This window comes from Scylla paramamosain, chromosome 7 (genome assembly GCF_035594125.1).
Source record: "Scylla paramamosain isolate STU-SP2022 chromosome 7, ASM3559412v1, whole genome shotgun sequence".
NCBI lineage: Eukaryota > Metazoa > Arthropoda > Malacostraca > Decapoda > Portunidae > Scylla > Scylla paramamosain.
Genome location: NC_087157.1, coordinates 10,690,001 through 10,711,442, shown reverse-complemented (window position 1 = coordinate 10,711,442; position 21,442 = coordinate 10,690,001). Strand labels below are relative to the sequence as shown.

The window sequence follows — 21,442 nt, the reverse complement described above, 5'->3', positions numbered from 1 at the left end:
ATGGTGTGGATGTACTGCGGGGAGTGGTAAGGTGTGCGGTGAGTGGTGTGTGCCGGGGTGGGTGCAGTGCGGGATGATGAGGTGTGCTGGGAATGATGTGTGTCGGAGTGTCGATGCACTGCGGGGTGGTGAGGTGTGCGGGGAGTGGTGTGTGCCGGGTGGGTATCGTGCCATCCCATCGCCTGGCTCGCGCCTCGGTGTGCCTGGGGCCCGCCGCCTTCCTGTTGCCTCACCCCCGCCCTCCTCTCCTCCCCGCCCCTCCCCGCCCCGGCCCCACGCCACCACCTCCCTCACACCACTAGCCGCATCATCACAATGTGTTGCAGTAACATTGCTGGACGCTGCTTTTATTATGTTGATTTGCAATTTTAATATAGGCTCTGGACAATTGGAATGATACACATGATGGACCGTTAAATTGTTGTTATTCTGCTAGCTGTTTTATGCATGTGTTACCAGCTCAGGCACGCATGGTAAGAAACGAGAATGTTACCTCCTATAAATTGAAGTAAAGCATTGGGATCATTTGTAATATGGTTTAGTCAGACGTCTAGGGCAGCAAAGTGTGGCATTGATAGTTGGCCCAGTTCAGAAGGGAAGTGACAACCTTCCTTTCACTGTGAACCAGATCCTGCAACACAGTGGACCCGGTAGTAGTGTGGTGGCCAGCCTCGGATTTGTACCCTGCTGGCACCATTCGCTCGTGCCCTGCTGCAGTTCTGACCTTGAATTGAGGGGAAGCCGCCCTCCGTTTTCTATTAGGCATCACCACTCGTCTAGCAGCTATTACTCTTTGTTACGCGGTTCGGCTGTCAGGTCCCGCAAGCATACCTCTCTGTGCCATTGTTCTCGTTTACTGAACTTGTGCTCCCATGTACTAAGACTGTGTATAGTGTTTATGTAGCTACCACTCATGTCTCCACTCCTTTATTGCCTTCCTATTCGTCTTCTGTTTCACGTAATATTTTTCATTTATAAACACAACATTATCCACATTCATTCTTTAGACTTACCATCTTATCAGTTTATGATAATGCACTTTTTTCCTCCAGCCATCATTGCCATTTCTACTTCCTAACGCCCTTTCTTGCATCTTCTGTCTTCCTCGTAAGTCTTCATGTTCATCATAATACTGTCACTGCCATTTCCTCTTTACGACCTTTATTCTTTGTCTTCTCTCCCTTGCTCCATCTCCTTCCCCTCCTGTACTCAACATGTATTCCCTCTTAAGTCTTGATAATGTTATATAGAGTGTGTTGGCAGTACTTATATATATATATATATATATATATATATATATATATATATATATATATATATATATATATATATATATATATATATATATATATATATATATATATATATATATATATATATATATATATATATATATATATATATATATATATATATATATATATATATATATATATATGTATTTTTTTTTTTTTTACGTGTGAAGGAAGTCAGCTGAGGGGATGGAAAATAGGATGAAGGAGAGAAATCCCCTTAGTTATCGCTCCCTCTCTCTGCAAAAAAAAGTAAGATAGTGAAAATACAAGGAAAAGACTTAATTTATGTACGTAATGATAGTTATGATAATAAGTGATGATGCACGCATGTTTCTTTCTTAAATCAGAAACACTGTTACTTCACACACACACACACACACATACACACACACACACACACACACACACACACACACACACACACACACACACACACACACACACACACACACACACACACACACACACACACACACACACACACACACACACACACAGAGAAAGTTTCCTCATCAGTGTCATGTGCAAGAGTTTCTCCCACGATTTAGTTTATATATGTATAGTATCATTTTACGTCTGCCTTACGTCACTTTTATTTAGCATCCCATAAACGCCAGTCACATTAACCTTACACGCAACGCTTTCAGGTGGAAGAGTTATGCATATGTTGTGTATGCTCGGGGTTGTGGGTTTTAAGGAGATGGCCGTGTGGCAGAAGGAAATGGTTGGTTGTGGGTTTGAGTGTGTGTGGGACTGCGAGTGCGTGGTGTTTTCTAGTACCTGTGTAAATAAACTGCTTAGTAAATTAAATAGAATTATTTGGGATAAATATAATTGCTTCTTGGCTGTTACGTAGAATTGTATTGTCCTCAGTCAAAGTTGAATTATACGAAGTACATTGAAGCGCCTCTTGGTAAATGATACATTGAAATCACCAGTAGAGTACAATTTATTATGAATATAGCTAAGTGCACCAATATAATCATATCTAACCTATATATGTAGTAAATACTATATGATACATATAGCACTCTGGAGCAGTATCAATATGCAACAAGACTAATAGTGTACATATGTATGATATGCATAATAATGGACGTCAAATACATGTTTTAACAAGTAACCAACTCTTAACTACTAAAGACAGGTGACTGACAGGTATACGTAACACTACTTTCTTTCTAGTAACGATAAAATATAGTATTTCTTGACTGTGACAGGTACTAGGAGGATGTGTGAGGTGGGGCTGACAGGCCGAAGGGGCGGTGGAGGTGGCAGGGGAGGCAAGGCGTTGGTGAAGCAAGGACTAGATATGAGGCAGAGGCAGAGGCAGGGGATCAAGAAGCAAGGGAAGGCAGAGAGCATGAGAGGGCGCGGTGTGGGGTGGAGGGTTGAGCAAGGTGCAGGTGCTGGTGGCAGATCAAGGTACCGAAACATGATGAAGGGCTGTGACAACGGCACTCACTCACCTACTGACTCAGCTCATTCTCCGACCTGCCGGCACACAGACTGAATCACTAATAAGCAATATTATACTGAATGACTGAATCGCCACGTGATGTATCGACTGGCTAACTTAACTAACTCATTGATTGTCTGACTAAGGGATACACTAAATGGATGACTAACACTAATTGACTCAGCGGATTTAAAATGAATAACACACACAAGCCGACACAGTGACTGACTAACAAAAAAAAAAAAAATAGCAGACTGATTCATTGTCCCATTTGCTGACATACTAACTGACTGACTAACTCTAACTGATTCAGCAAACTTAAACTGAATAACAGACTCACTATCTATGCAATGACTAATAAATAACAAAATATCATAGACTTCTCCGACTGCCCCTTTGACTCGTTGAATAATGACAAATAACCTGACTAACAGGCTTATTCACCTGAGGGAGCATTGAAATTCAACCCAGTTACACTCCACACCTTAAAATCGCTACAGTTGCTGGATGAAGGTATAATAAAGCAAGACAGGTTTGGACAGGTATGGGCAGGTGTGCTCAGGTGTGTTCCACGTCATGCAGGACACACGCACTCGACGCAGGGAAATATGGTTCACGGCACGCTTCTTGCTCCTCGCCCGTGACGCAGTGCAGGGCAGGTGCATCGTGGGAATCAGAGGAGCAATGGCGACGTGCTGTGTGCCTCATTGTGTGCATAAACCTAAGGCGGTCTCACACACACACACACACACACACACACACACACACACACACAAGGGAAGGGGAGGGTACAAGGGAAGCAGAGGAGCAGGTGGGATAACTGCATAATTGTAAGGTGGAGAGGAACAGAGGGAGCGAGGAGCGAGGGTCACACGGGTAGCCACAGATGGGCCGCGAGGGAGCACCTGCACTTAGGGTGTGGGGGGAGGGAGAGAGGAGGTGGGTAATGCATCGTACTGAACACATAAACAAAGAACAACTCCTGAACAACTGTAAAGAACTTGGATCATGGAGTAGTGGTGCATTAACCCTTTTACTGCTCATGTTCATGTCTGTTTGATATTCAGAGTTCTGTAAAAAAATATTTGTTTGTATGATTATGCAGAAAAAGAAATGTCAATTTTGTCATTTGTGGTCTAGTCAATTTTTTAAGAAACTGGAGTACAAAAATATATCTAAAAAGCTGTTGAAAGAAAAGTAGCAGTGGAAGGGTTAATGTTATACATGACGCCTGACAGGATAATGCGAATAACTGGGGCAGCTGCCTCTATGTACATCTTCGCTTCATTGCATTCTATAATCACGTATTCTAAAACATATAATATCCTGAAACTATTTGTGCTTCATAGCCCTCATACACACATACAGTACTTCACTTCTCCTGCATGACACTGATAACACGTTGATACACATTATCTGACTTAGATCACTGAACTGTCTTCATGTGTGTTGTGATGACCTCAAGGAGACAAAATCCTTCTTGATCATCTGAACCACTTGTTGTATTAACATGACAAGTTGGTGGACATTGGTGAGTTGCTGTGTGAATCAGTAAAACGAAACGTAGCGGGAAGCAAGGCGCGGGATGCTCTACAGACGCTGCGATGCGCGTACAGTGTGTATTAAAAAGCCAGGAACAAGAACAGGTGCCGGCGACCCGGTCACTCCTTGGACAAGCGAGGGTAAGACAGCTGAAGGTTATTCCCCGGACGCAGGAAAGAATGGTTTGCTGAAGCCAGAAGGAAGGCATAGGAAGAACATGCTGGCATGTTAAGCTGCCTAGACGAGCCATTCTATTGCTCAGTGGTGTCCCTCAGGCCTGCTGGATCAAGTGGTGTGCCCTAACTGTTTTCCTGACCTGCAGAACAGTCACCAACACCAGAAAGTGTCTCCCTGACCTAAGCAAAGCATCAGGGTCGTGGCCAAAGCATTAAGCGGTATCGTGAAAAAAGTCGATGTTGAATTATTACGTTTCTATGATAGGCAGCCAGCCTCAGAACGTTTTCCTTATCTCACATAGTGACATGCAAAAAACGTTTTCTTCATATCAAGTATGGGAAACGATCACCACAGATTGAAACATTACCTTGCCCTCAAAACAAAACCCCGCACACTATACAAAAATGTGCTTCAGACCTGCACCAATACTATTTTATTTCCTTGACCTAGTGAACGAAGTCATTGTAACCGAGTCCGAACGAAAACTCTTCCCTGACGTGAATGGAGCCACTGTAGCCTGAAGGTGCGTACCTGGCCTGGCTGGGGAAACCAGCGTTACCTGCTGAGTTAAATGAGAAAGCTTCCAGCTATCATCCTGCTGGTTCGGAGAAAGGACAAAGTGTGCAGAGAGGCAGTCTAAGAGAGCACCATTTTTCACTTTTTTCCCCCAACGGAATACAGAGGAGCCTGAGGTGTGTGCAGAGGTGGAAGAGCAGAAGAAAGGAGGAGGAGGAGGAATGTGGTATAGAAGTGTATTACATAAAAGAAGAACACCCTCTTGTTACTTTGTATACCTTATTTTATCCTCTATCGTGTTTCTTCCATAAATCCCTCTTCATTGCCTCTACAAACGATAAACAGTCCAGTATTCATTCTTCAATACGGAATACTTAGTTTATTACCCTGATGGCTTACCTACGTTCCCTGCATCCCAAAAGACAAATGACGACAAAGTCAAGTAGCTCGCCCCTCGTGGTAGGCTCGGTGACCAGTTCTGCCAGTGCTCCAACCTGATATCCTAACATTCAGTCCGCTCACCACTAACGAAAAAATTACTTTTCACAAGTCTGCCAGCAGGACACTCCCCCCATCACCCTCAGCGAGCAGTGACCAACATCCAGAAAAATCTACAAAATCTTCCTCTGTGTTTCTGAAATCCAGCCCTCGTAACAGTCAGTGATTCCTGCTTCCCAATCTCCTCAAAGCTACACTAACTGCAGTGGTCGTCCTCTTGATCCAACGAGTATTTCTTGAGCTGGTCGTCGAGATGTGGAAAGAAAGAGACGCTCGTGACGCCGCCACGTGAAGGCTCAGCTCATCCTGGGTGGTGCAAGGCGCCGCGAACTACAGACGCCCTCCCGGCAGACGCGGTGGTGTGGCCGCCAGCGGTGGTGGTGGTGGTGGTGGTGGTGGCGGTTGTCGGTGTTGAGGAGTGGCTGCCGGGAGGAGGTGCCGCTCATACAAACTCTATAGAGTAGTCGGCACTGAAGCCCTTGACATCCACGGCGTACTTGTTGTCGGCCTGGCATTCGTAGTAGCCGGCGTCCATCTGCGTGGCAGGGTCGATCTCCATCTTGCTCTTGATGGCCTTGGGTCCCTCCTGCCACTCGTGTACCTGAAGTAGCCACGCAATTAGTTACCGGGGCTCGTGTTACCCATAACACTGATACCACTACATGTGTTACTGTGTGTCCATCTGTATATGACATGTTACATGGTCTCTCTCTCTCTCTCTCTCTCTCTCTCCGTCTCTCTCTCTCTCTCTCTCTCTCTCTCTCTCTCTCTCTCTCTCTCTCTCTCTCTCTCTCTCTCTCTCTCTCTCTCTCTCTCTCTCTCTCTCTCTCTCTCTCTCTCTCTCAACAAATTTACCAAGATAACGCTTTACTAATTATGATCCGAAATGCTATTCTGGTGGGTTCTGATGGAAGTACAGCTTTAAGAACAAGTAATGTTAGGGCAGGTGGGATATACATTCAAAGAATGTTAGATAAACATATGGATGGCGATGACTGGCAGAGATCGATAAGCATGTTCTATCACGGACTACCAATGTCTACGTATGTCCGGTGGTTCTTTTGTGAATAAACTCTAAGGGGCGGTTCAGTAATATTTCACTAACTTCTCGACGTCAATTTCTAGATAGAGAACATTTAAGGGATGACTGCAGAGTTATGCTCCGAGGCGTTACATCATGTCAGAGTTATTGATCACGTTCTGTGTGTGGTGATTACGTCCCAGCAGAGGAGAGGGGAGGGAATAAAAACGCCCTGGACCGCCTCGTATATACTGGTACATAAATTGCTTGCATATTTTTAACATGTAAGAGAGGCTTATTAAGGCTACAGAAAACTGGTGAAAAAGCGTGTTTGACTGGAATCTAAGCCGACGTGTGTATGTCTAGACGTGTATGTGTATATTTTTACGTAAAGATTGATCAAAGGATACAAGGGCTGAAAAAGGCTCATAATTAGAAAGAACACGTTTATGCTACCGTGTATTTATACAGAAGGACTCGCACATATGTATGGTCTTAACATCTAAAGGAGAATGACCAAGGCCAAAGAAATCTGAATAGGCATATACTGTGCCTATGGATACTTAAAGAAATTCACGTACATATTGTATTTTACGTTTTAAGAAGGTTGATGAAGGGCTACAAAAGTAAAAGAAGCCCCATTTAATCTTTGTGACTGTTAATGACATTGACACAAACTGCCTCATTATACAAAGGCAAATTGAAACAACAGGTGCTAGAAAACTTGAACTAATCCATCATTCTTTCCTTTGCTGTCATAAGCGTCTTTTTAATTATACCATAAAACCTACAACATATATAATATAAGAATCCATAGCATTCAAAGCGTTTATTTGCGTGTACCGTACCCGGCGAGTGATGGGAGGAATGACTCACCTGGAAGAAGGAGTGGGAGTAGAGCTCAATGCCGTCCTTGAACCAGGTGATGACCGGGCGCGGCTCTCCTTCCGCCTTGCACATGAACACGATCTTGCGGCCCAGCACGTACTCAGACTCGAAGTGCGACCACAGTGTGATCTTGGCGCCCTGCAGAGACACAAGACCTTTAAAAACACGCCCGCCACAACACCTCACCCCTGCATCTCCCCGAGGGCGCGATGTGAAGGGAGAAAATTGCATTGCCTGCTTGTAAAGTGTTTAGGGAGGCTGGTGAAGTATTAGATCAAGGCTGGCGTCATTTGAAACAGCTTGAGACTCCGTGCTGGAATGTGTGAGGACCTTGGCAGTGTGTGTGTGTGTGTGTGTGTGTGTGTGTGTGTGTGTGTGTGTGTGTGTGTGTGTGTGTGTGTGTGTGTGTGTGTGTGTGTGTGTGTGTGTGTGTGTGTGTGTGTTTCTGCTCATGAAATACACAAATCAGTTGTTTATTTATGATGTGAGATCATTGACTTGAAACAGAACTACGTAAATACAACCTTGACCTTACTTGAGCTAATAGTATCTTGGAATAATTGATCTTCGCTGGTAACCAACATTCATTCTTGTGTTGCTAAACCTGTGCTATATTCAGATACATTATTAAAGGCCTTTGTTGTATGCCCGTGTGTGTGTGTGTGTGTGTGTGTGTGTGTGTGTGTGTGTGTGTGTGTGTGTGTGTGTGTGTGTGTGTGTGTGTGTGTGTGTGTGTGTGTGTGTGTGTGTGTGTGTGTGTGTACTAATCAAATCACACAGCTGCAGCGTCGCCCCAAACACACTCCACCCTTCCCAAAACAGACGGCACGCCCTTTTTTCCTCCCTCACTTCTCACCTCTCATCTCCCTCTCCCATCCTCCTCCCATCCTTCTGTTCACACCCCTCCTCCCCTCCGCTTCCACCCCAGGTCCAGGAGAGTTGTCCTTTAGTAGTGGTGGGGGGAGGGAAAGGGAGGGCGCAGCTTCTTGACCGACCCGCCCCTTCCTTCCTCTCCCCCTCCCCCCTACACCGATGACTCCACGACCCAGTGCGATTGATTTGTAAACCGAGAGTGGTCTGTGTGAGTGTGAGGAGAGAGAGAGAGAGAGAGAGAGAGAGAGAGAGAGAGAGAGGGAGAGAGAGAGAGACTCGGTATCTCACTCTCCTCCCTTTTCTTCTCTGCTTCACTCACGTCCCCCCCTAAAAAAAACTTTATCTCGTTTTCTATATCCAGGAAAAAATGGTAATTCTGCACAGGAAAGACAGTAGCTCTGGGAATGACGTCAGATAGTGCTAACCTTTTACCCTCTCCTCTCCCCTAATTATCCCTGGCTATTCTCTCCCTCTCTTATTCTCTCTTCTTCCCTCCGTCCTTCCCATTTTCCCTTCCTTTATATTCTTTACTCAACAGTTCACTTCCCCTTCCCTGTTTCTTATTTTCTATTCACATTTCGTTTTTCTCACCCTTCCTTCACTCTTCCGTTCCCTTGACCCTCCTCCTCCTCCTCCTCCTCCTCCTCCTCCTCCTCCTCCTCCTCCTCCTCCTCCTCCTCCTCCTCCTCTCCCCCTTCCCCTCCCACGCGATCAATACACTGCTGGTGAAATACACGTCAAGAGGAGTACCTACTGGCGGATACATTGAGGTCACTTGGTGCTGGACATACACGCACACACACACACACACACACACACACACACACACACACACACACACACACACACACACACACACACACACACACACACACACACACAAGAAGTGGATAAAAACATCATCATTAGCGACTTGTGTGTGTGTGTGTGTGTGTGTGTGTGTGTGTGTGTGTGTGTGTGTGAGATGCAACAAGGGACAATATTAGTATTTTGAAATCGATAAACACTTCAGGATATGATTGGTTATTAAGTCGAGGGTTCGGGTGGAGGTGTGGGAGGGATGGAGGGTGATTGGATGTGTGTGTGTGTGTGTGTGTGTGTGTGTGTGTGTGTGTGTGTGTGTGTGTGTGTGTGTGTGTGTGTGTGTGTGTGTGTGTGTGTGGTAAATGGGTCTCTAATTTATAACTACATATATATCAAAGTACACACTCTTTTTGTCTTCTCTAAAGCTTCCTTTCCATCCACTCCTTTGTTATTTATACCTCAACTATCCACTTACACCTTCCACTATTACCTTCTTATTCACCTACTCACACCTACACACATACACACACACACACACACACGTCATCACGGAAACACATACATACTCGACCTATGTTTCACCTTTGTCATACTTCCTTTCTCCTCTTCTCTTCTGCCATCAATATCTTTAACCTACATTTCAGGCATAGCTCCTCCCCTTCCTTCCTCTTCCTCTATCATCATCGTTTTTCTACTCCGGGCATATCTTTCATACTTTCCCACTTTTCTTCTACTACTACTACTACTACTACTACTACTACTACTACTACTACTACTACTACTACTACTACTACCTCCCACCCTTCTCTCCTCCTTTTTCCTACCAGTATCTTTCCCCCCACTTCAAGTAAAGCTACCTCTCCGCTCTCCCTGCTCTCCATCTCTCTCTCCCTGGCTCTCCCTCTCTTCCCATTCGAGTCCGGCGCCTCTCACCCACTCTCCAGCTTCACGCTTCTTGAAATAGTAATACCCTTCCAGCGTGGCAGTGTCATCCCAGCTTGTTACTCAGCCTTCACTTCTCCAGGACGGATGGTGTGATGGAGCATGAGAGAGAGAGAGAGAGAGAGAGAGAGAGAGAGAGAGAGAGAGAGAGAGAGAGAGAGAGAGAGAGAGAGAGAGAGAGAGAGATGAGAGAGAGAGAGGGAGGAAAGAGCTAAATTCAACAAAATGTGAAAATCATGTTTCCTGGCTCAGGGTGAATGATGCTTTTTTTTTCTCCTCTCTCTCTCTCTCTCTCTCTCTCTCTGCTCCTCTCTCTCTCTCTCCTCTCTCTCTCTTCTCTCTCTCTCTCTCTCTCTCATCTCTCTCTCTCATCTCTCCTCTCTCTCTCCTCTCTCTCTCTCTCTTTGGTGTGTGTGTGTGTGTGTGTGTCGTGTGTGTGTGTTTTCTTTCTTTCTGCCTGTCTGTGTCTTTTATTTTTTTCTTTCTCGTTCGTTTGTATTCTTCCTTTCTCTATTTTCTTTCTTTTCAATTTAGCTATTTGCATACTTTGTCCGGCAACATTTTTTTTTATTTTTTTCAGATATCCTTTTCTTTTTTCCCTTTTCTTCTCTTAAACTACTTCTCGTAATTTTCCCAGCACGCATATTAAAGCAAATCAGGAACTCTATTTACCTGCGCATCATTAACTTTATTTTAACCTTGAGACTGACTGTACTTCCCCACTTTGGTGACTCCACCACTCCCAAACCCACTTCACACCGAGTCATGTCTGCGAAATAACGTTTAATGGAGGCGTCTTTTTAAAGGGGAAAACAACGTGTGTGTGTATAATGACAGCTAGTGGTGGGTGGTGGTGGCGGTGGTTGGTGGTGAGGATTCGGGTACCGGCTACCCTAATCGCTCGCTGGATTATGCACGCTCGTTCTCCTCCCACCTCTTGATACGCAGGATTTTAGAATGCTTTTGATGTGAATGGCGGTGGTGAGTGGTGCTGGTGTGAAGGGAGGAGGTGCTAGTGGATGAGTTTGGCGTTACTAAAGGTGTTTTTGTGATGTTTTTGATATGAATGAGATGTGAATGTACTGGTGTGAAGGGAGGAGGGAGTGGGTAATGAGTTTAGCGTTACTTGGGGTGTTTTGTGATGCTTTCGATGTGGTAGGTGGTGGTGTTGGTGGGAAGGGAGAAGGTACTGGTGGATGATGGGTGTTGATAGATGTTCGTGGGGGAGTTTTCTGATGCTTGTAATGTAGTGGAGAGTAGGTAGTGTGTTGAAGGGAGGAAGTGGTGGTGGATGATGGATGGCAGTAGATGTTATTAGGGTACTCTTCGGCGCTTTTGATGTAGAGTAAGGTAGAGGCTGCTGGGGATGTTAAGGCTGGAGGAGGTGGGGTCATAAGTGTCATTGAGGTGTAGTGTTAATACTCGTATCAAATAAATGTTACTTGGTGGTTATCGAATACTTTTGATGTAGAAGAGTTTTGATGTGGAGGAGCAAAGTGGATGTTTGTAAAGTGCTCTGCTAATATTGCTAAGAGACTTTCGAATACTTATATAACAGATGAGTGCTTAAGTAATTGCAAGTGAAGACCTTTATTAATATTACTAAAAGGATCTACGAATATTTTATATGCGAGTATACTGAAGAGCAGAGAGTGATGGACGTCCCTGAACACAAGAGCATATGAAACTCAGGAGATTGCAGAAGGCCAAGTGGCGTATACAAGAAAACATATCCTCTCTGGCTTCTCTTTCTGTTTCCCCTTTGAGTACCATACTTGACCCTTTTTAACCCTTTTCCCCCTTTCGTCAGTATCCCAGGTACATAAAAAATAGACTCATGTGAAGTGTGTATAATATTTAGTGATACAGAAGGGTAGTGGCGCATGCATCAAGGGAAAACTAGGAGGCTGGCTGGCTGGTTAGTCTGGCTGTGTTAAGTGCATTGCTGATATCTGATTCTCTTTCTCGCAGGTAAGCACAACACCGGTGACGAGGCAGGTGTGGGCCGGAGAGGTGGTGAGTACAGGTGTCTTTTGTTCTTGCCGTGCATGTGTAGGAGGACTCGAGATTCAATAGCAGGGTTGTGTGTTCTGTATTGATTATCGAGTGTTTCTCTGATACCGGGGGGGAGAGAGAGAGAGAAAGAGAATTATCCGTGTTTTGATGTAGCGATAAAATGTTTAAAAATATTCGTGTTGATGACATGTTTACGACCGGCAGATTTATTCGCCTTATCGTGCAAGTTTTCTCGATAAATGAAGAATTTAAGAGGAAAACATGTTATACCTGGTGTGAGGCAGCGAACACGTAGTCAAAAGTGCCGTTTGTTTGATATATTTACATGTTTAGTACTGAATTTTTTGCCTTATTGTGTGAGTTGTAATTTGATTAACTTCACGATGCTTTTTATCATATTTTATCTTCAAATATAACATTTCGTTCGGTATATTTGAAGCAGGGTGACTAAAAAAGTAATCAGTTATGTTTTTTTTTTTTTTTTTATCCCAGTGATTATAAAAAATTGTTTGATATATTTGAAGCACCGTACGTAAAAATTAATCTGTTCATCGATACTATGTTATTTATTTATTTATTTATTTTATATATACAGACGATTTTTTGTGTTACGTTATTATCTTGTCATGATTATAAACACTTTTTTTCAATATTTTTGATGCCCCGTGCCAAAATGCTAACCACTTCATCGATACCGCATAAATCAGTCGATGTATGGAGACATGTGCTCTGTAACACGAGTACTTCATATTCAGGCTTAAAAGTGGACCTATGCTCGACTCCCAGTACACATCCCCTACCCCTTCTGTGCCACCCGCATGCAGCGCTAGGTACACGCCCATCCTACCTGGCAATAGTTGATGTGTACCTGTGTGTACCTGTTGAAACGCCATCACGCTAATCGGCTTGTTTTGCAAGAGAGAGAGAGAGAGAGAGAGAGAGAGAGAGAGAGAGAGACTGAGAGAGAGAGAGAGAGAGAGAGAAGATATTTCACTGAATATTGCGTTTTGAATCGAGTGTATAATGAAAAGTTACTGATAAGAAACAATGGAAAATGAAGAAAAATGAATCAAACCCAGAATTATTCAGTTGAAAGTTGGATGGTGCAGCTAGAGAGAGAGAGAGAGAGAGAGAGAGAGAGAGAGAGAGAGAGAGAGAGAGAGAGAGAGAGAGAGAGAGATTCATATCCCCTCGCTCGGGTGATCAAGGAATCGCGACGCCTCTCCCACTTCCCTCCACTTCCCTCCACCTGCATCCACTTGCCTGCACCTGCCTCACCTCTTGACTCCCGCCCACACACACACACACACACACACACCTGCTCTATTTTCGGAACCCCTGCAAGTTTTGGAGGCAGGCTTTTATTTCTCGTTCAGGAAGCGGAGTGGCGGAGGAAAGGCGGAACGGAGGGGAAGGGGAATGAGGGTTGATACCAAGTGGATAGTGGAAGTTGCCTAATGCTGTGAGTGGGAGGAGTGAGGGAGTGAGTGAGGATGATGGAAGGGAAGAAAGAAAGAGAGAAAGGTGTAGTGAGGGAAGGTTGCTGTTTGGGCAGAAAAAAAGGGAAGAAAGAGAGTGGATCTGATTAAGGAAGGCAAGGATAGTCATAGAGAGAGAGAGAGAGAGAGAGAGAGAGGAGAGAGAGAGAGAGAGAGAGAGAGAGAGAGAGAGAGAGAGAGAGTGAGAGAGAAAGTGGCCTAGAGCTAAAAATGGAACTGGAGGAAGAGAGTGAGTGAGAGTGATGGAAGAAAGGGGAAAGTAGTTGAGGGAGGGAGGGTTGGCCCAGAGAGAGAGAGAGAGAGAGAGAGAGAGAGAGAGAGAGAGAGAGAGAGAGAGAGAGAGGAGGGGAACGAAAAAAAAAAAAAAAAGAGAATGCAAAGGAAGTGAACCTGATTGAAAAAGAAGACAAGGAGAAAAACTGAGAGAGAGGTCAGGTCTAGAGAGAAAGAGAGAGTGCGATGTAGTGGGAGGTGTGGTGCATAAGCTAAATGGGCGGTGGAAATGCGAGGTCATAAAGGCGAAGGAGTTATCGGTGGGAAAGTCAGGCAGATGAGGCCCCCAGAACAACACGACAAAGGACCTGACCTTGAAAGTTTTCTTGGGCGTGAAAGGCGAGATGAAAAGGATCAAAGGGGACAAGGGGAGTGAGTGAGAGAGAGAGAGAGAGAGAGAGAGAGAGAGAGAGAGAGAGAGAGAGAGAGAGAGAGAGAGAGAGAGAGAGAATTGTAAGGAGAGTAATGTTAAAAGAAGGAGGGAAAGTGAAGAGGAAAGTAAATGAAGTAGGCGAAAAAAAATGAAAGTATAAAAAAAGGAAAGAAAAACCAGTAAATAGGGAATGGTGAAGAAATAGACCTAAAAAGAAGTACTATAAAAAGAAGAAGAATGAAGAATATAGTGAATGGAAATGTTAGGTGATAAAAAAGAAAAAAAACAGGAAAGATACGGAGCGGTAAGGAAAATGGAGCTAAAAGGAAGAGAAAGAGGAGTGGAGAGCAAACTGAATGAAATTGTTGACTTGAGGAGGAGGTGAGAAAGGAGATGAGAAGTTGAAAGAAAAAGAAAAGAAAACCAGCAAAGATACGGAAGGGTAAGGAAGTGGAGGCAAAAGAAAGAAAAGAGGAATGAAAAGCAAGCTGAATAAAACTGGTGACTTGTGTAGATGAGAAAGGAGATGAAGAGGTGAAAGTAAAGAAAAAAGAAATGCAGTAAAGATACGGCAGGGTGAGGAAAATAGAGCTAAAAATAAGGAAGCAGAATGGTGATCAAAGTGAATGAAATTGTTGACTTGTGAAGAAGATGAAAAGAAGTAAAATATTAAATAAAAGAAAAAAATCCTAGGCAGATAAGGAAGAGTAAGGAAACTAAAGAGAAGGAAGAATAGAGAGCAAAGTGAAGGAAACTTGACTTTGGGAGGAGGAGAAAGGGAAGGAGTGAAAATATGGTAATGAAGTAGAGTTTTGAATAAGAAAGTTAACACTTCTGAAGAGGTTTTTGTGTAGCTGGAGGCGCCTTGCCAAGACTGTTCGTGTCCTGAAGGAGGTGCAGGAAGTCTTGAACGTAAACTGTATACTGGCCACTCACTTGATGGCGCCACAACAAGTCCTGTCATTTGAAGGAACCATCACGACCCAGCTTGTATTGAAACGAAAAAAAAAAAAAAGCTAGATTTTTAAGGTTTCATGACAACTTTACTTATATTGAAACGAAAAAAAGAAGGAAAAAAAAAAAAAAAAGAAACCGGCTTGCTCATTTCAGAGATGGTGCGTAAAGTGTACAAAGAATCTTTTTAACCTTGATATGTTAGGAAGAGTTACCTCCCTCGTGTTTCCTGCGTACACACACACACACACACACACACACACACACACACACACACACACACACACACACACACACACACACACACACACACACACACACACAATAACGCTGCCTCAAATCCAGGCATATAATGGTGATAAAGAACTAGAGAGGCTTTAATATGAAGTAACAGACGAGGAATATTACTTAAACTTGCTATTAGAAGGCTCGTCGTGTTGCCTTCTATTCAAGTTCACGTGGCTTGAAGTTCCTATATAAAAAAAAAATAATAAAATAAAATAATAATAATAATAATAATAATAATAATAATAATAATAATAATGTCTCGAAGAATGTTATTTAACCTGTCTGTGTAGTGGAAAATATTACATAATGTTCTTATATTAATTAACGAGAATGACGCGCCTTCCAGAAACCACATGTAATAAGAAAAAGAACACGAGCCTCACCCAGCATTGTAATGAATGAGGCTTGTCAGTACACTCCTGCCACACCGACCATCACGTATACTCACGCCGTTGTGGTTGTAGTAAGCACGGCTGGCCTCAGACTTGAAATTTTTGATGATGCCTCGGCTGCCAAACTTGCGCCTGTTCTTACCGCGCCCCTTGCCCTTCTTGGCCTCCGTTACGGCAGCGGTCGCCACCAGTACCAGCAGCACCACCGCCCACGCCCGCCCCAGCTGCATCCTCCTTCTCCAGCCCGGCCACAGAGTCACAGCCGCCTCCGCTCCTTACCGCCGCCCCACGCAAACCATACAACCTGCAGACAGGGCGCGGATTAGTGCTTCATGCCTCTTACTGTGCTACGGGAGTGTAAGGTTGGAGAGAAAAGAGTTAACTCGATGCAGGAGCGCAGGGATGGATGCGAGAAAGCCTGAGTGGAGGGATAGAGAAGTGGAAAGTGGAGTGGCGTGATGGATTCGAGGAAACTGGAATGGAGAGATGCATAACGTGGATAACAAAAAGAGTGAATATGAATAGATGGATAAGAGGAAACTGGAATGAAGCGATGGATGAGAGAAAGAGTAAATAGATGGACTAGAGGAAAACGGAGTGAAGAAAAAACAGATAAGAGAAAACTACTCTGGATAGATGAACGAGAAACATTGATTAGAAAAAAAAAAAAAAAAAGAAACAGCAGCAGATGAAGACGAGGAGCCATTGAAAGACCAACATGGACAGAAAAAGAAGAGGAAGAATGAATGAAGGCAGTCTTTGCTCCCAGAGTTTCCCAATTAAAGAAATGAATCGTAGTAGAATTAAAACAGATATCAAAACAGAGTCGATATGGGTAGATATTAAGGAAGGATCACAGTCAGTAGTACTGGGAGTAGTGTACAGGCCACCGAACAGTACAAAGGAAATTAACACCTCACTATGGCAAGAAATAAATAGATCAGGAAGGTACAGTCAGGTATGTGTGGTAGGAGATTTTAATTTTAAGAATATCGACTGGAGCCTGATGGTGGGTAACAGGGAAGCAGAGGGAATTTCTTAAGGTGATTCAGGATAATTTTTTTTTAAAACAGGTAGTCGTAGAACCCACAAGGGAGAACAATATTCTAGATTTAATTCTTACTAACAGGGAGGAAGCAGTCACGCAGGTAGAGGTTGGAGGACAGCTGGGTAACAGTGACCATTGGGAAATTAGGTATAAATTAAAATGGGAAGAAACTTTTAGAATAAAAAAAAAAAATATTAGTAAAATATCTGACTTTAGGAGAGCAGATTTCGAGGAATTAAAGAGGTATCTCCAAGGAGTTGACTGGCAACGGATGCAGGGTGAGGCCAGGTCCGGGACGGAATTGAGAGAGATAAGGCAGGATGAGAGAGGTGAGGTGAGATGTGAGGGTGTAGGATAGTAGAGTAGATGAGGGAGTGGAGAGGATGGAAGGGGCCGAGATGAGGGGATTAGCTGAAATAAATATAGACGAGTTGAATAAATATTTCGTAGATAAACTGCATACACGACAGTTAGCAAACATCCCGTATAGAGCAATAAGATAACAGAAAAATGACCCTAAATTATTTAAAACACTATATAGGGCGGAAGAGATTAAAGAGATTAAAGGCAGGGGAAGAGGTTTTAAGTCCACAATATAATGAATTAGAACAGTCAGGAGGTTAACGAGGAAAGCTAAAAGCCGTTATGAATTAAAGGTAACCAGCCAGACGAAGACGTACCCCAAGGGATTTTATCAGGTATACAGGACGAAGAATAAGGAAACTATAGGTCCATTAAAGGCAACAGATGGGGAGCTGGTTAGTTCTGGGGAGATTAGTAAAATTTTGACGGAGTATTTTTTAACTGTCTTCACTTCATCCAGGAAAACATGCAGGATATGCCAAACAGTGAACAGATGTTTAGAGCAGACGAGAATGAGAAGCTGACAGATATTTCCATGACTAAGGAGATAGTGGAACAGGAGATGGATAGGCTAAAAAAGGTTCAAGACACCAGGACCAGATAAAATATATCCCAGAGTACGTAAGGGATGCAAGGAGGTTATTAGTGAGCCGTTAGTTTCTGTCTTCAGGAAATCACTTGAGTCCGGAGAGGTACCAGTAATGTGGTGGCAGGCTAATGTAGTACTCATCTTTAAGGAGATCAAACTTTAGCGTCTAATTATAGACTTGTCAGCTTAACTCAAGTTGTAAGTAAAATAATGGAGTCAATAATAGTGATGAACATTAGGGAGCATTTAGACAAACATAACTTGATAAATCAGTCACATCATGGCTTCACGAAGGGGAAGTCTTGCCTGACGAACTTGTTAAGCTTTTACAGTAAAGTGTATGAGGAAGTAGATAATGGTGATAGTTATGACATCTTATATCTGGACTTTAGTGAAGCATTTGACAACGTACCCCATCATAGGCTCCTGAGAAAGGTTAGGGCATACGGGATAGATTGGAAGGTATGAGGCTGGATAAGATCATGGCTAAGCGACAGGCGAGAAAGAGTTGTAATAAACGGCTCTAAATCCGAGTGGGATCATGTAATTAGTGGGATGCCACAAGGATCAGTATTAGGGTCATTGTTATTTTTAATATATATCAATGACTTGGATAATGGAATTAGTAGTGATGTTAGTAAATTTGCGGATGACACAAAGATAGGTAGATTAATTAGGTCAGAATCGGATGCCATCGCCTTGCAGGCAGATTTAGATAGGATGAATGAATGGACGGACAGATGGCAAATGCAATTTAATATCAACAAGTGCAAAGTACTTAGTGTAGGTAGAGGAAACCCACACAGTAGGTACACAATAAACAAGGGAACTGGTAGGTTCAGGGTACGAAAAAGATTTATGAGTTATAGTTAACTCTGAACTCCGTCTAGGAAAGCAATGCATAGAGGCCAGAAACAGGGCAAATAGGGTATTAGAATTCATTTTTAGGAGTGTTAAAAGTAGAAGGCCCGCTACGCTGTGCAGTTCTGGTCCCCACATTACATGAAGGATGTAGGTCTATTAGAATCAGTACAAAGGACAATGACTAAAAGGATACAGGGGATGAGGAGTATTCCTTATGAGCCGAGATTGAAGCTGTTAAATTTACATTCTTTAGAGAGAGACGAAGGTTAAGAGGAGACCTGATAGAAGTCTTTAAGTGGTATAAGGGCTATAATAAGGGGGTCGTAAACAAATTTCTTAGGATCAGTAACTAGGACAGAACAAGAAATAATGGGTTCAAGCTTGAAAAAAATAGGTTTAAGAAAGAAATAGGAAGAAATTGGTTCTCAAATAGAGTGGTAGATGAATGGAACCGACTCAGTAATCAAGTTGTTGGTGCTAAAACATCAGGGAGCTTTAAGAGGAGATTAGACAGGTTTATGGATGGGGATGATAGGTGGAAATAGGTAGGTATATTTCATACAGGGACTGTCAAGTGTAAGCCTGGTGGCCTCTTGCAGCTTCCCTTATTTCTTATGTTCTTTCTTATGTTCTAATAAGTAAAGAAAGATACTGGGTAACTATTGCAATATGACGATTCAGAGAGAGAGAAAAGGGATGGGGGAATGGGGGAAGAGATTGAAGGGAAGGATCATTCATTAAAGTGATTGAGAGGCAGCATCCGTATGAGGTGAGATACGTACATACGAACACGAACATAACATAATATTTCAGTCCAACGATACAACATTTCAGTCCAATCTAATGCACCGGAGAGGATCAGAGAGAGAGAGAGAGAGAGAGAGAGAGAGAGAGAGAGAGAGAGAGAGAGAGAGAGAGAGAGAGAGAGAGAGAGAGAGAGAGAAAGGTGTGTCAGATGGATGAGACAGACAGTTAACAGGATTAGTCTGTTGGTAACAAGCTGCCAAAGTGAAGGTTATGGGAGAAGCATACAGACAGATGAATGATGAAGAAAGAATTGAAGACATGGAGGAAATGGTGTTATTCTCTCGTGGACTATTGGCATCTTGCAGGAAGGAGGTGAAGGAGCAGGAGGAAGAAGAAGAGGAGGAGGAGGATTAACCATGGTGCAGACGTGGAATATTCTGAGGCATATTGGCTTAACACGAGGAAGGGAACGAGGCCACACTAATGGTCGCCACATGAGTGAAGACGGAACGTGATGGAAGGGACTGAGAGAGAGAGAGAGAGAGAGAGAGAGAGAGAGAGAGAGAGAGAGAGAGAGAGAGAGAGAGAGAGAGAGAGAGAGAGAGAGAGAGAAATTTCCCGAAACTCCCTCACCAAAAGTACTAAAGATTCTAACTTCCATACGCATCTCCTTTTATACAAACCTGCCCGCTACACTTCACACACCTGGCACATATCACTCCTCCATATCCACGCACACCACACCTCCACGCCGCACACCCTTCACCTGCATGACACTCACCACTCACCGCTCACCTTACACTCCATGCCCTTCACTCTTTCAAATTCCGTTTTCTTTAGTTCTCATGCTTCCTCTGTCAGTTTTTCCTTCCTCTTTTTTCCTCCCATCCTTCCTCTCTTGTCCTGTTTTCATGCCTTACACTTTTCCCCTTTCCTTTACTTCATATCTCCCTTCCCTCTTTTTCTTCTCCGCCTCTTTCCTTCCATCTTACCGTCCTTCTCTCCTCTCTTGTCCTTTTTTTATACCTCATATTCTCGCCTACCACTCTCTCTATTCGTATTTTCACCTCACATTTCCATTCCATTTCCTTCCTTCCTCGTATATATATATTTTTTCGGCCCTTCCTTTCGTATCCTGTGTTCGTATCTCATTCTTTCGTCCCCCCCAACTCTTTATTCCTAATTTTACTTCACATTCCCATTCCATTCCCTTCCCGGCTCTCATACTTTCTCCCTTCACAGTACGTCCCTCCTCCCTCCCTCCCTCCTGTCTCTCTACTTGTGTGCTCTTTAATACCTGCATAATGAAAAAGAACAATGATATTTACCTACCAGCTGCAAATTAGGTATGTTTTGTGTGCGCTTGATTATCATACGAATAGTGGTTTATCATGCAAGAGAGAGAGAGAGAGAGAGAGAGAGAGAGAGAGAGAGTAAAGTGTAAGTCTAATTAGCTCTATTGATCCATATACTAGTCTCTCGCTTGACTCGTGTTGAAAAATTGTGGTGATAAATAATACGATTTATACTCTTTGAATGATGTTGCTTTGACTCGTGTGCCCCGTGTTTCATTCTCTCTCTCTCTCTCTCTCTCTCTCTCTCTCTCTCTCTCTCTCTCTCTCTCTCTCTCTCTCTCTCTCTCTCTCTCTCTCTCTCTCTCTCTCTCTCTCTCTCTCTCTCTCTCTCTCTCTCTCTTCTTCCATTCGTTTTTTTTTTTATCTTTTCATTTCTTCCTTCCCCTCCTGTCTCTTCCTTCATCTTCCACCCATTTTTTTTATGTTTCCTCTTCTCTTCCCCACCTTTCTTACTTCCTTCCTCTATCTCTTTCTTTCCTTCGTCCAGTATCTTTCCTTGCACTCCTTTCTTCATCTTCATATTCCACCTCATCTTTTACCTCCTCTTCTCTATCTTTTTCTTCCCTTTTTATTTTCTCTCTCTCCTCTTCCCTTTGTCATATATTTTTTTCCCTTCCTCACCTCTCTCCTTTCTTTCTCCATCTCATATTTTATCTTGTCTTCTTC

General features: G+C 43.4%; 2 protein-coding genes across 3 annotated transcripts in view; one reads left to right on the top strand and one right to left on the bottom strand.

The window, feature by feature from the left end:
- LOC135102062 (multifunctional procollagen lysine hydroxylase and glycosyltransferase LH3-like) overlaps window positions 1-21,442 on the top strand; it is a 104,611-nt gene that overhangs the window by 31,416 nt on the left and 51,753 nt on the right. The window contains exon 11 of one of the 2 annotated variants that reach the window (XM_064006735.1): window positions 11,987-12,005. The exons of the other annotated variant lie outside the window; for it this stretch is intronic. Coding sequence (XP_063862805.1) covers window positions 11,987-11,990 — 4 coding nt within the window. The 3' untranslated portion in view covers window positions 11,991-12,005. Of the gene's footprint in view, window positions 1-11,986; window positions 12,006-21,442 lie in introns of those variants that run through there. 2 annotated transcript variants of the gene reach the window in all.
- Window positions 2,227-21,442, bottom strand: part of LOC135102064 (immunoglobulin domain-containing protein oig-4-like) — a 38,470-nt gene continuing 19,254 nt past the window's right edge. The window contains exons 2-4 of the mRNA XM_064006742.1: window positions 15,867-16,114; window positions 7,385-7,534; window positions 2,227-6,088 (exon numbers count right to left, since the gene is read on the bottom strand). Of these exons, the coding sequence (XP_063862812.1) occupies window positions 5,930-6,088; window positions 7,385-7,534; window positions 15,867-16,040 (483 nt within the window). The 5' untranslated portion in view covers window positions 16,041-16,114 and the 3' untranslated portion in view covers window positions 2,227-5,929. The remainder of the gene's footprint in view (window positions 6,089-7,384; window positions 7,535-15,866; window positions 16,115-21,442) is intronic.